Source organism: Cygnus olor, chromosome 5, assembly GCF_009769625.2.
Source record: "Cygnus olor isolate bCygOlo1 chromosome 5, bCygOlo1.pri.v2, whole genome shotgun sequence".
Classification (NCBI taxonomy): domain Eukaryota; kingdom Metazoa; phylum Chordata; class Aves; order Anseriformes; family Anatidae; genus Cygnus; species Cygnus olor.
The window spans coordinates 31,748,787-31,762,760 of NC_049173.1; the positions used below are offsets into that span (position 1 = coordinate 31,748,787).

Consider the following 13,974-nt stretch of genomic DNA (forward strand, 5'->3'; position numbering starts at 1 on the left):
GAAGCGTGTGCCGGCCCCTGCTTTCCACCAGATGCCTGCCCCTCTCCCTTCCCTCGCTTTGGATAATTCATGCTGAAAAATGTGGATTTCTGCTCCACCCGGCTCCGCACAGACCTGGAGCACAAGCTGGTGAAGAAAAGGGCCGTGCCCTCAGGGGCACGGGGCGAGGGTCAGGTGTGTGCCCACATCACAAAGGGGTTTCGGGGCACCCTGGGTTTGCAGCCCCCGGTGCTTGGGGTCGGTGAGTGAGGCTGAAGGCTGCATCCTCACAGCCCCGGGTTCCTTCTCCCCTCCCCATCCCGGCAGCTTCACGGTCGGGCAGCTTTCAGCTGACACGGCTATCTCCCGAAAACCAGCCAGTCCCAAACAGAAACAACCTCTCAGGCTGCCAGACCGCAAAGCCTCAAGCCCAGCTCACTTGGCAATGCCATAAAAAAATAAATAAAAAACAAACTCTAAAATTTAAACAAAAAATAAAAAAATCCCAACATTTGCTTCCCCTTAGCCAGCTCCCCAGGGCTTTAAGCCCCGGATTTTGCTCTCGCTGAACACAGAGGCCTGGCTGTGAGCAAACCAGCAGCTCCCAGTGACATTTCCCACTGCTGCCACTTCAGAGATTACTTAAAATGCTGGGAACAAACAGTCCCAAATTGTCCCGGACCCTCGACGGGGTTCATCCTCACCCCACAGGAGGGATGCAGGTGTATACCAGAAGTGCTGATTTAGTGGGATTTAGTTAAATTCTGGGTGAGTAAGCTCTTGGTTGAACGCAAGCAGCCCGAGGAAGCACCTCGGGGAGCTTTAAGGGGCCGAGGGGTGTCTGTGCAGTGTGTGATGCCCTGCAGGGCCCCTGGCAAGCATCTCCACCCGCTCCTTCCCTCTTGCAGCACCCTGGCAGAGCTGGAGGGAGCCTGGAGACCCGAATTTAAAGGCTTTGTTGCCCACCCTTAAGGCTGTTTTCTCCCTGGCAGGGAAATGTCTGGCACATCCGAGTGAGAGAGCACCGCACAAAATCACTGTATGGGCTTTTATTGTCACAGGACGCAGCAGCACACAGTTACTTCTCGGAGGACACACACACGGCACGCTGCAGGTCTCCCAAAAAATGCACTTTTCGGATGGCAAAGCAGCACTCTGCACTGGGAGGGTAGGAGGGAGAGAAATTGGGCAGGAGCAGCTCAGCGGGAGGATGTGCCCTGGTGCTGACGATGCAGCAGCACACCCAAATTCTCTGGCCACAGCAATTTCCCGTTTGGGATGGGGCAACTAATAAGCAGGTGAGGGACCGAGAACCATTTGCACCTCCCGCTCTCTGCTCCGCTGCACCCACGTCCCACAGCTTGCACCCGGGGGACCCTCTGAGACACACTGCAAATGCCGAGCTGAGCCGCAGGGTGAGGGCATCACTAGAAGTTGCGTCAGGAATAATATCCCCCTGGGATGGAGAAGCATGATCTCAGCCCGAGGTTGCAGCGTACATCAGCAGTGCAGCCTGCTGTGCCTCCCCTCGGAAGCCGGCAGCCCCGAGTGAGACGGAGACATAGAGCAAGGGGCAGCCTCAGCCAGAAGCCCATTGCCCAGGCTTTTATTTACAGTGGTGTTAAAGGAGAGAGTGATAAGGAGCTTCAGATGTTGAAAAACACGGGTTTTGAGAAAAGCCAGGGGTTAGCAGGCTTTTTTCCCCCTGCTGTAAACAGATCTCTGCTTTCCTTTGGAACATGCCTGTGCTGCCAGCCCATGAGCGAGGAGAAGGGCTCCAGCAGAGCCCAGGGCCGTGCAGCAGGGATACAAACAAACCCAGCGAGCCTCGGGTGGGGAGCAGGGAATCCACAGGGAGGTGTCGGAGATGGGTCTGGTACCCAACAAAGCAAATCGGAGCCTGTGAGTGTTGACCCAGCACCGCTGAAGCCAACAGGGATGACCTTCGTTGCTAACTTCAACTGTGGAGGAGGAAGAGGAGAAGGAGGAGGAGGAGCGAAGGGGTGGGACAGAGGAAGAGCATCCTCCCTGCCGATGCAAAGCCTGTTTGTGGAAACCTACGGGCTTTCAGAGGCTGCTCAGCACCAATCCCACCCTCCCCACCTCTTAACCTTCCTCTACCGGGAGCTCAGCCCTGGCCCACAAGCTGCCCTCCAGCCCCTGGAGAAGGTGGCTCCTCACTCCCCAGCAGGTGCCCCAGCAGCAGGAGGACCCGTCCCCCGGTCCCGGCTTATCCATCGCTCCTGCCTCTGCCCTGGGGGTGCTCACTCGGGGATGTAGTCCCTGAAGGAGTTAAAGCTGAGGCTCCGGCCCGCCGTGTTCAAGGTGGAGCTGGCTTGCATCTTGGGGATCTTCTCCATCACCTTTGACACTGTCCTCCTCTTGAGGGAGCCCGGGGAGAAGTGCCCCTGCCTCATGAGCTCCTGGTAGAGGGTGTTGAACACCACCACGGTCTCTTCATAGCTGTCCCGGGTGGAGATCTCATAGAAAGGAAGCTTCAAGGTTTTGGAGAGGTTTTCGCCGTCCTCTGTGGACACCATCCTGTCGAACTGCAAGTCCTTCTTGTTGCCCACGATGACCACGGGGGGCTGCTCACTCCCACCGCTCCGCTTGGGGCTGGCGTGGATGTGGTTGATGAGGAAGCAGAGCCGCACGACCTCGTCGAAGCTGCACCGGTCCGTCACCGAGTAGACCACTGCAAAGCCATCTCCCCACTTGATCTTTTCCTCTATCTGCAGGGAGTCTTCCTCCTGGTGCGGCAAACAAGCTCCCATTAGCACAAGAAGACCCCAACATCTTCTAAATACACGCATCACCAACTGCAACCACTAAAACCTCCCATTAGGGCCCACCACCGTTATTCCTGAAGGGTTTTTGGAGCTGGGCTTGCACATGGCGGGGACTTGCAAGCAAGACCAGAAAAGGAATTTGTTGGACTGGGCGAAGTGATGGGTGGAGGCTGCAACCAAACACACCTGATGTGGACAAGGGGAGGATGAGGGCCACCACGGTTGCAGGGCTAGATGGGAAGTCAGCACAGGACTCTCCATTCCCTGCAATCATTTTGGAGGTAAACTCTCCAAAATGTCATTTTTCTGAGACAAACAACTCAATTGATATTTCAGACATGACAGATTAAAGCTAGTGGAAGAGCAGGATGTCCTCTGATGGCAAGTGAGGTTGCCCCGTTAATGTTTGCCAGGGTCAGCTAGCAGTGTAAGCTCACCTGCCCCGCCGTGTCGAGGATCTCGAAGTGCACCATCTCCCCATCGATGACAGCCATGTGCCTGTAAATCATTTCTGGAGGAGGACAGATAGGAAAGCACAGGTGTGAGAAGCCTTCAGGTGGTAAATGACAACCAAGGTAGCCTCAATGCAAACTCTGCTGGAGAAGTCCATTTTAACCCACTGTAACCCACAAACTACATGGCCTCCAGCTCTAACACAGCTATTGCCCTGGCCCCGTCTCTTCCAGCACAAAACATGCCGTGAAACACCCCAAGCTTCACATTCCTCATCGTGTTGTTCCCCTCGAACTGCTGCCGTTTGAGCCTGGCAAAGCCCAGATTGGTGCCAATTTTATTTCAGTGCATGGCTGAGTGCATTGAGCCCCACGGTGGGACTGAGCAGCAGGCAGAGAGGAGTTCCAGAGAGGAAAAACGAATTTCACCTTTTTTGGAGAAAAATATTGTTCACCATAACACATATCCACTCTTTCTGGAACATTTCTGCTGGGATCTGACTTAAGTATCCCCTAAAACTCAAATCCAATGCAAAACAAAACAAAACACAACACAACACAACTAGAGGACAGGAAAGCACCAGCCACTGATCCAGGAGATGCCTCCTCCCAGCAAACTGCATGCTTGTGCGATGATGACGTCCTGCCCCAGCAGGTTTTGCCTTAAGAAAACACCAAAAAAAGAGGAGGGACACAAGAGGTGCCACTAGGGCCAGTGGTTCTCGCCACTGCTGGTCAGGTTGAGGAGCAGCAAGCAAAGGTGGTGGGTTTGAGGGTGGTGCTGCTGAGTGAGCAGCAGCAGCACCAGCAGTGAGGAAAAGGACTTCACCTACCTAGCGTTGGGTCATAGTCTCCAATGAACCTCCTGGTGATGAATCTTACAGTCAGTGCTGTTAATACAAAAACCAACAAATCTAGTTATGATTGTCAGAGCAAACTGTGGAGAAATATTGGCTGATGGAGGCAGAAGGGATGGAGCAAAGACCTGCCCTGGTGGGGACCAGGAGGCAATATCCCAGCTAAAATACTTCCAGAGGACCCAGCACCATGCCGATGGGATCTGCCTTATACAAGGGCCAACACAGAGCAGGTGGGGGTGACCCAGGACATTTGGTGCCCTCCCCAGCAGAGGGGATACTGCTGAGATGCTCCAGGCAGAGGACGAGGTCTGTGCCCAGATCAGACATCAGCAGTGAAAATGCCCTCCACGTCAATGCAACTCAGCATCACAGTCTTGGAAAGCAGCAGCAGCCCCCTGGGACTCTGCTAATCCAATCTCTTGCCTGGCCAGAGCTCAGCAGCCTCTCCCACACTGCTGGTGTCAGAAATGTCCCCCCGGGGCACGTGGACGAAAAGTGGCTCCTGCCTGGTGGCCGGGAGCAAAGCGCAAGCCAGGGAAACCCAACCCCACAACCCCTGCCTCGTGCGTGCAGCTTACAGTCAGGTTTGATAAACTGCTCCTTCTGGCCCCGAATCCCGCAGAGATTTATGCATGTGCTGAGCTTTATGCCGGGTGAGTGATGCCCTCGGTGGCCTCCAGCCAAGTGCTTTCCAAATGTGAGCTCAGCGCGTTGGCGAGCCACCGCAGGGCCAGGCTCCTCCTCTACATCACCACCGTTGGCGGTCTGACTGCCTGGTTGGGTCTCATGAATCTCAGCCCTGTTTGTTTAACCTGACCCAGGCATGTTGCAGGGAGGAATTAAAGCCATTGGCACCAAATCTCATGAAATTCATCTCAAACGGGGCATTGCAGGGCATGGCAAGACGGGAGGGATGTGTGGAGCAACTCTGAGCGGGGTCTTCTTTACGGCACCAACATGCTGCAGCAAAACAAGCCCTGGAAAGGCAGTGCGTGCAATTAAACTGCTCTTATCCAATTACCAGACCTCCCTGCAACACAGACGGGGAGATGCAAAGCCCAAATTATACTCTAGTGGCTGGCCAGGGTGGAGGTCTGCTGGTGCTGCAGGCTTGACCATCCAAACACGGCAAGGGATGGAAAATTCAGGCAAAAGTCGTGCCTCTTGGCACCTCTCTCCATCTAGCCAGGTTGGGTGAGACAGAGCTCAGCTCCAGAGCACCCACAGGTGCTCAAGCCCAAGCAAGTGCTTGTTCAGGGTGAGCTCTGAAAAAAAACAAAAAAACAAACAAACAAAAAAAAAACACCTCAATGAAGAGACTCCTGAAAGGGAAATAAGGTATGGCAAAAGCTTTCCCTTTGTGCAGAGCCTCTAGCTGGGATGTTTCCAGCAGCGGGGACAGCAGATAGTGCTGGTGAACAGCCTGGAACGGGAAACAGGAAAAAAGCAACAGCTCTTTGAGCACATGCACAAGCTGGAGGTGCCAAACACCCCACTGGCCTGCAAGGGGCAGGTAGGCAGCCAGAACTTGTCGCTGCTAACAGAGCTCCAATGGAAGGGACAACCTCTGGCTTCTGGGGGGGATTTTCCATGCTCACTGCTTACCCACAGCCTCCACCACCCCACAAAAAGCTGTGAGGAGGTCGTGATGCTCAGGGAGACACTAGAGACCCAAGGACAAGCAGGACATGCAAGCCCCAATGCTCAGCTGGCGTCCATTTAGCAGGAGCTGAGAACTTGCCCCTAGGGCTAGAAAGTTTCTTCCTCCAGCAGGGGAAAGCCATTGCACAGAGCCTGTGAGTGCAGAGAGCAAGCGTCACCAGGGGGCATTAACTCATTAAACTGGCCCCTCTAATCCAGGATGGGATAAGTGCCAGGGCCCCAGGGTCAAGGGCTGGAGGTGGTTTGGTGGAGACCGATGCAAAGGTGGTGGCCGGGGACTTGTGTGTGTGCCAGGACTGATGAGAAACCCCACAGGCTGATGGGGGCAATTAGGGAGCATCGTCTTTATCAGCAATACGACAAGGCTATGGGGCTGAACCAGCAAGGGGAGTTCCCAATGTTTCAGTGCCCTGCTCAGAAATCATCATGGAGCTGGGATGGGCACAAGAGGCTTTGCAGCCTGCAGGGCTGATTCCAGCTCCAGCTCTGACCAGGGGAAACGCTGGAGGTGCCTTCCCATCAGCAGGAGCATTGGACAGTCTCAAACAGAGCCAGCCATGGGTGAGCTCCTGCATCTCCTGAGAGCCCTTTGGCTGGCAAAACAAACAAACAAACAAACAAACAAACCCAAAGTGTTATTTTTGCACTTGGCTTCCTTTCCACGCTCGCTCTCTGGACATCTTTTCAGTCCTTAGGAGCCAATCCATGTGCCCACGGCCACAGATGTTGAAAGAAAAAAGGTCCGCGCAGCATCTTGTAGGCAAAATCTTTTCAGTGCAGCTGCTGTGAAAATGCACTGTTGGTGCCTCAGTGTGATTTTTGGTGCAGACGGAGAAAGGGTCTGGAGGCTGGATGGAGCACGGCTAATGTAAGTGACGCTTAAGCCCTTTCGAGGTGGTTGTGATGGTAATGGTTATGGACGGGAGCGAAAGGCAGCAGAGAGGCTGAGAGATGGCTTGGAAAGAGAGGCAATAGGAGCGGAAAGTGAAATTGGTGGAAAATGAGTAGGAATAGAGGGCAGGGCAAAGAAAAAAAAAAAAAAGGAAAACAGAACAAGGCAGGAGCTCGGAGCCCCAGGAAAGGCAGAATGAGGAGGCTGTGCACAGGGTGCCAGCACAGCAGGAGGAGGAAACAGAGCCGGGAGCGCAAAGGGAGAACAAAACACTCCGAACCCAGGACATGGCACTAAACCCTCCTGGTTACAAGAAGCTGAAAAAAAGCTCCTAGCCAGCAGGACTGGTGTGCTCCTACGCCAAGGAGACATTTGCTTTCTGCACACAAGCCCAGGGAGAGTTTGGCCCAGCTGTTTGTCGTGTTGAATGTTGCCCCACATCTTATGCACGTGCCTGGCTCCTGTTCTGGGGATTCAGCGTCCTTCCATCTTTCAAGCAGCCTCTGAGTTTCAAACCCTGCCTGTCAGAGAAGGGATTTGATGACATAAACATGTCATTTAGCAAAACTGCTCTGCAGAGATAACCAAGGACCCCGCAGGAGGCATGCAGCAGCATCCTTAAAGAGGGACCCAAATTGTCAGGGGGAGAGGGAGGCAAGTCAGTTCTGATTTCTAGAAAGCACCTAATCCTATGTCGTATGTTCAGCAGCCATCCGAAGCTGGTGTGCATGGTGTTGTATGAGAAGAGGAGCCAATTAAATTGATTAAAAATTGGCTCGGGTGCAAGCATTCAGGCAAAGCTGCCAATCAGGAGAAGGGGATGAAGGCAGCAAGGCGCGAGCACGTCCAAGCAGCCATATATGGAGTTTTTTTTTCCCCCAATCTTGAACATAAATAACCTCGGAGAGGGCTCTCTTTGGAGAACCCTGGTGCAGATAAGGTTAATTAGGTCTCTATACATGGTTAAGGGGATGTTGTGATGCGTGGCTAAGCCACGTTGCAGGGACCGGCTGGTCACCTCGGCGGCTGCCCAGTGCCCTGTGCGCCCACGTGCTGAGCTGTTTATGCTGCTGCATAGCACATCCCTCTTGCAAGCGGAGCAGCTTACAACATCAATTCATCTTTGGGCCGTGTTTCGTAAGCAGAGCTTTCCTCTGAAGTGCAGCAAAGTTTACACTGGCTAGGATCAGCAGCAGAAGGCAGGAGATAACGCCGGAGAAGGGCTGGATTTACAGCCCCCTGCAGGTGATTTACGCAGCCTGGATCTCACGGCTACTGATGGGGATCAGCCACAGGCCTGTCCCCAAGCTCATCCCCGCTCAGAGGATTCGGGACCTCAGGTCGCTTTGTCCTGCTTACGTGGGGCTGCTCAGATATCTCCCTGGGAAGCTGGATTTGAAGTTTTCCAAACTGCCCAGAGAGTCAAAGCGAGCTTTTTCCTCCCCTTTTGTAGCTGTCCAGATTTTAATTGCCCTTTAGATTAGAAACAAGTCACAGGCCATGGCCCCTTCAGCCCCCAAACCTGGTTTCTGTATCCAAACACGAGGCTCCTTCTTCAAAGCCCTGGCAGTCCTTGGTGCCCCCTGTCCCGCTGCCAGGGGGGATGCAAGCAGCTCACCCGCGTGGTGCCGCAGCCCAGGGCCTCCTGTCTGTCCAGCACCGGCAGCTTCATGGCTGCAGGACGGGCTCCCGAGACCTGGCCTTCAACCCCACGCGAGCAACAAATCCCTCTTGCCCAGACCAAACCTTCCGCAAGCAGATCCTGCCTTGAAGTCAGTCCAGAGCAAACGCCTGGGCTGCAAGTGGGACAAAATGCCAGCTGAAAGTCCATTTTGATTCCCCTCATCCCCTTTCCCAAAACGGGGCACCCCTGCCCTTCTCACTCCTCCCTCTCCCGGCTCCATCCCGACACAGGGTCTTTTCAGGCTCACGGCCCATTACCAGGGCATCAATGTGACGGTGCTACGCTGTCCCCAACATGCAGCACAGCACCCGTGGGGACAGAGGTGGGGAGATCCCTGCGTTGGGGTGCCGTGACATCCCCCCTTCAGAAATGCGGCAGCGAGGGCAGGATGCTGCCAACACGTCCCCGCAGATGCTCCCGGTCCCTCCCTGCCTGGAACAAGCCAGGCATCGATCACCTCCCTCTGCCCTGGTCCCTGCAACCAGCACCCAGGGCCCCCTCTACTCCTCCTGCTGGCAAGGATTTCAGCCAAGGCCGAACAACCCCCCTGTTCCTGCTCCCAGCTGGGCTACACAGCTGCTCCTGCAGGTGAATTCGGCAGAAAATATTTCTGCAGCTCGAATTTACCTGCCTGGAGAAAGGCAGGTGTGCTGCTGCTGAGTTTTGCTCAGTTTTTATCACAGTAGACTTCTGCTTTTAATTCTCCGCCAAGAGCACCGGGCCTAGGGAGTCCTTATTTAGGCATTTAGCCTCAATATTCACTTTGATTTCTGGAGCGTGAGTTCCTGCTCTCTAACCGGGACCTCAGCGGCACCTCCTTTCTAGCAAGCAGGGAAACAGCAAATTTATTTTTTTCCCTAACCCCGGGAAAGAGGAAGGCAAGAGGCTGGACGGTTACTGTATATGGAAACGCGACTTGGACGGCACCGACAGCTAAAGCTGCTGGCAGCGAGCCTGGCGGAGGTGCCACCGCCACAGCCCCCGTTCAAGGTTGTGCCTCTGGTGGGGTGGCGAGCGTCGCCCTGTCCCCAAGGACGTGGCAGCCCTGTCCCCAGCCCCGGCGCTGCCAGGACTTCCCCTGCCGGCGACTGGCACCCTTGGGTGCTGCAGGAAGGGCTCGGGGGCAGCTGCCAGCCCTGCAGGAGGGCGAAGGGGAGAGTTGGGTGCCCCTAGCTCCGCACCCCAAAATTCCCCACCTGTCAGCTACAGGTGGAGAGTGCAGGGAGGGAGAGCTCGCCGGGAGGAAAAGTAAATTGCTCTCTGCTGCGAGGGGCCCTGCAGACCCCACTATTTCCCCACAGACACCCCAGCGACCCCCCAAACCTCAGCTGGGCGAGCGGCCCCCGCAGCTCCAGCAGGACACCCCGACCCAGCGCCCCGCTTGTAGAGCTGCCCAGCTGCAAACCCCAAAGCCGAGCGGCGATCCTCTTCCGAAAAATCAAAGAAGGGGGACGAGGAACGAGGGGTTCCCCTGGGGACACGTTCCCCATCCCACCGCCCCGGCCGGGACCCCCCTCTCCTACCTGTCTTGCCCACCGCGCTCTGCCCCAGCACAACCAGCCGCAGGGTGCGGGCAGGGCTCAGGCTCACCGAGCGCCGCAGGGGCCTCGGGAAGCTCATGCCGGGGCTCCGGGGCTCCCAAACTCCGGGGCTCCGAGGCTCCCAAGCTCCGAGGATCCCAAGCTCCAGGGCTCCCCGCTCTGCCGGCCGCGCACCGGCGGCTCCGCCCCGGGGGCCGGGCAGGGCTGGGAGGCTGGCGAGGGGATGCTCACCTCCTCCTCCTCCTCCTCCTCTTCCTCCCCTCCTCGCCCCCTGGCACCTCTCCATCAGCTCGGCTTTGCCCCGCGCCCCGTTTTGCAGGGGGGGAGCGGGCAGTGGGCGCCCGTAGCCTCGAGCGGTCCTAGGGGAAGGGACAGGGACATGGACAGGGAGCTCTGCAGGAAGCGGTGTCTGAGTTGTTGGTTTCAAGGGGAGAAGACCTTCCGCCAGGTCTGGAACCACATCTTGCCTGTGCTTTGGTGTGGCAGCATTGCGAGGGCGTTCAGTAACAGGGCACGGGCATATCTGTGAGCAAGGGGCGTGCGTGCGTGCACGGATAATTGTGGGCACAGGCGATGTGCAGCCATGCAGAGCAGCAGCTGGAGCAGGCGAGGATGTACACGGTGGGTGCACACCCAGCCCCAAACGCAGCAGAGTGCTGGGATGAAGGGAAAAGACCTGCAGCATCTTGACCACCTTCAGCAGGCTCTAGGATGACGCTTGCACACACGGCGCAGATGCACGGCTGACACCAGCACCCCAAAATCCCACAGAAGAGACACAATCAAGGCTACAGAGCAGCTGAACGGCCCTGCTAGGGCTCCAGCCTCCTTTTGGAAGGCTTCAGTCATTCCTTGGTGATGAAGCATTTTGCCCGACAAGCTCTGGTGACTTCACTTGCAGCAGCACACAGATCACCTTGGCCGGTGCTAAAGGTGACAGTCACCTCACCCAGTATTTATAGCCCGTACCACGTGTCGAAGCTAAACATCGCTGATGCCTGCACAGGATGTGACCTCAGATGGGGAGAAGGGTCAGCCGAAGCATTCCTGCCACCAGTGGAACCACTGAAGCCCTCCCTGGGAAGAGGGCGCTGGATAAAACAAAGAGCATCTTTGGGGTGAGCCCAGGGAAGGAGCAAGAGGAGATGCAGAACATTGACTTCACAATTCCTTCTGTGGCACCAGCCCCTTACGATGCCCATGCTCGTGCACCACTTCCCCAAGGCTGCCAAGAAACACATCTGCAGCCCGACTACATCTGGAGCCCAGAAGACAACGGCAAGAGCTCCAAACCTCAGATTTCAGGACAAAAGCCACTACCCAGCTGGAGAGGGGGGCGTCAAGAAAAAGAAGTCTTCCTTATGTCCTTCTCCTATTTTTAGTCCCATTTCCTAAGGAAATGAGATGTCTGCAATCAAACCCTCTCTCGCCTGTCCCCGTTCAGTGCAGTTGTTGAGTAGATTGGCTGATTTCAGCCAAATCTGACAGCGCTGTGTGCTCTGGGTAAATCCCAGATATATTTTTACGTGCATTTATCCCAACTTGTGGCAAATGCATCCAGAAGCCACATCGCCCTCGGCAGGTGCTTAAAACTCCCCTTTGCTTCTCGCAGTACGCCCACTGTCAGCTCTGCTAAGGTGAAGCTCAGATAAAGTGCCAGTAACAGCCAGGTGTATCAAGGCTGGGTCTCTGCTCCTCCATCAGCTCTGCTGCTAAACCAGGCCTGGGCAATTTCCTTGCAGGCTGGTATCTGGCGAGCTCCCCTGGTGGAAGGTGCTAGTCAACCACCTCTGTGCCCATCCTTCCTCGGGGTGTAACAGCAGCAGAATGATGTAACGGCCCTGATGACAGATACCAATATCCAAGCACGAAGTCTGCAAGAGGTTACGCCTTCCAATTGTTTTTTTTTCCAACAAATTGGAATTGATGAGCTTTCACCAGCTGCGTTGCATCATATTGCTGCAGCGTTTTGTAGAGCCAGTCCTGGGTTTGTCACAGCTTCAGCTCCCTGCCCGGTGACAGATTCATAGCCCTGGGTAGGACCAAAAGTGAACCATAGTGCTGTGCTCAGCTGCAATGGCCAGAGAGCATCAGGGGGAACAGAGTCTAGCTGAGACACTGGAGCTCCTCTCCTCCCTCAAAAAAACTGTCAGAGATGTTTCTAGGTGCACATATTTGGAAGATCAAATGGAAAAATAATAATAATGTTAAAAAAACCTTCCCACTTGCAGAGCTGTTCCACTGAAAGACCTGATGTATGCCCAGCAATGGCAGAGCAAATGACGCTGTCACATCTTTTTACTCCAAGACCTACCCTCAAGGAAAATCTAAACGGCTCTACTATGATGTCCAGCAAGCGATGAGATCCTAGGTTGGACTTAAGGATTCTTCTTCAACACGCCTTTCAGGCTGGTTTCTTCTGGTGCCCATCCAGGTCCTCTCTTTGCATAGGTTGGATCAGCCAAGACACACTTAACTTAAAAGACTTTGTAAACACTGAAAAGGTTTCTCAGAAGCAGACTGAAGGCAGGGAAGGCTGCAGGGTGAGCTCAGCCCTGCCCTACACAGAAGAAACCACACAGGAGATCATGGTAGATGGTCTCAGCTTTGAGAAGGCATCTTTCAGCTCTGGGGTGGCCAGATGCAAAGTCCATCAAGCTCATGAAACGGAGCCCTAGGCAATGACCAAACTTCTGTCTTCTGACCCTCACCAACCTCATTTTCTAAATCTCTAACATATATGTAACTCGTGCCAGTAAACATAACAGCATACCTAGACACCCATGCGTGCACGCAAGGGCAGCCGTCTCCGAACCAGCTCCGCAGTGTGGAGGTGTTATCAAAATCCTGCTTTTGCAGCAGAGCCCATGGAAGAATAGGGGAGAGGTGCTGCCTCTGCTATGAGCATCTCCCCTACTTCTGTAGCCTTCAGGAAAGAACTTGTCAGAGTCCACCCAAAACTATTTGGTGTAAGTGTTTAAATCCAGCCAAGGGTAGGGTGATGCTACACCCAGCCAGCCCACAGCTGAGTTCTGAAGGAAAAACGTTTCTGGCTAGCTTGCATCCAATTTCCTCCCCTCCCTCCAAACCCGTTTTCGCTTCTCTCAAGAACAGGGACAGGAGCAGACTGACCCAGCCTAGAGCTTGGGTAAATTTGTTCCTTTTTTTCTCCTTCACAGAATCACAGAATCATCTAGGTTGGAAGAGACCTCCAAGATCATCTAGTCCAACCTCTGTCCTAACACTAACAAGACCTCCACTAAACCATATCACTAAGCTCTACATCTAAACGTCTTTTAAAGACCTCCAGGATGGCGACTCAACCACTTCCCTGGGCAGCCCATTCCAATGCCTCACAACCCTTTCAGTAAAGAAGTTCTTCCTAATATCCAACCTAAACCTCCCCTGGCGCAACTTGAGCCCATTCCCCCTCGTCCTGTCACCAGGCACGTGGGAGAATAGACCAACCCCCACCTCTCTACAGCCTCCTTTAAGGTACCTATAGAGAGCGATGAGGTCTCCCCTGAGCCTCCTCTTCTCCAGGCTAAACAACCCCAGCTCCCTCAGCCGCTCCTCGTAAGACTTGTTCTCCAGACCCCACACCAGCCTCATCGCCCTTCTCTGGACTCTCTCGAGCACCTCCATGTCCTTCTTGTAGTGAGGGGCCCAAAACTGAACACAGTACTCGAGGTACTCCTCGACTGATTCAAGTCAAGGTACTCCTTGATTCAAGTCAACAAACCTAAGCACTGCATTTTGCACAGCTGTGCTCACCTCCAGCCCTGGGAAGTGCTGGCCTGGAGGATCAGTCAATAGCCACATCCAGCTCCAGACCTTCCTGGAGAGACGAGAAGCAGAAAGCACCTCTTGGGGAGAAAACAGCCCCACAGTCCTGTGTTTGCTGGAGACTTTTCGGATGGACGATGATGGAAACACAGCTTTATCACCTGATCACTGAATAAATCACCTCCAGCGTAACAAAGCACCTGCAGCAGAGCCAGGTGAAGGTAGGCGGGGTGGATATTGCTTTCTGTTGAAATATTTGGGACCAGGCTAGTCCACATTTGCAGTTTTGTTGTTGTTGTTGTTGTTGTTTTTAAAGGCAGGGAGTTTGC

General features: G+C 54.6%; 1 protein-coding gene across 1 annotated transcript; it reads right to left on the reverse strand.

The window, feature by feature from the left end:
* Window positions 1–1,013: 1,013 nt before the first annotated feature.
* On the reverse strand, window positions 1,014–10,065 carry LOC121071182 (ras-related and estrogen-regulated growth inhibitor-like). The gene is made up of 4 exons (XM_040559239.1): window positions 9,842–10,065; window positions 4,054–4,110; window positions 3,206–3,279; window positions 1,014–2,729 (listed from the first exon to the last, which is right to left on the reverse strand). The coding sequence occupies exons 1-4, from the start codon at window positions 9,936–9,938 to the stop codon at window positions 2,244–2,246; spliced, it is 714 nt and encodes a 237-aa protein (XP_040415173.1). The 5' UTR covers window positions 9,939–10,065; the 3' UTR covers window positions 1,014–2,243.
* Window positions 10,066–13,974: the final 3,909 nt, after the last annotated feature.

Coding starts and splice junctions, on each gene's coding strand:
- LOC121071182 (XM_040559239.1), bottom strand. CDS start 9,938: ATGAGCTTCCCGAGGCCCCTGCGGCGCTCGGTGAGCCTGAGCCCTGCC. Junction 4,111..9,841: donor GAGCGCGGTGGGCAAGACAG/GTAGGAGAGGGG, acceptor TTGTATTAACAG/CACTGACTGTAAGATTCATC. Junction 3,280..4,053: donor AGACTATGACCCAACGCTAG/GTAGGTGAAGTC, acceptor GTCCTCCTCCAG/AAATGATTTACAGGCACATG.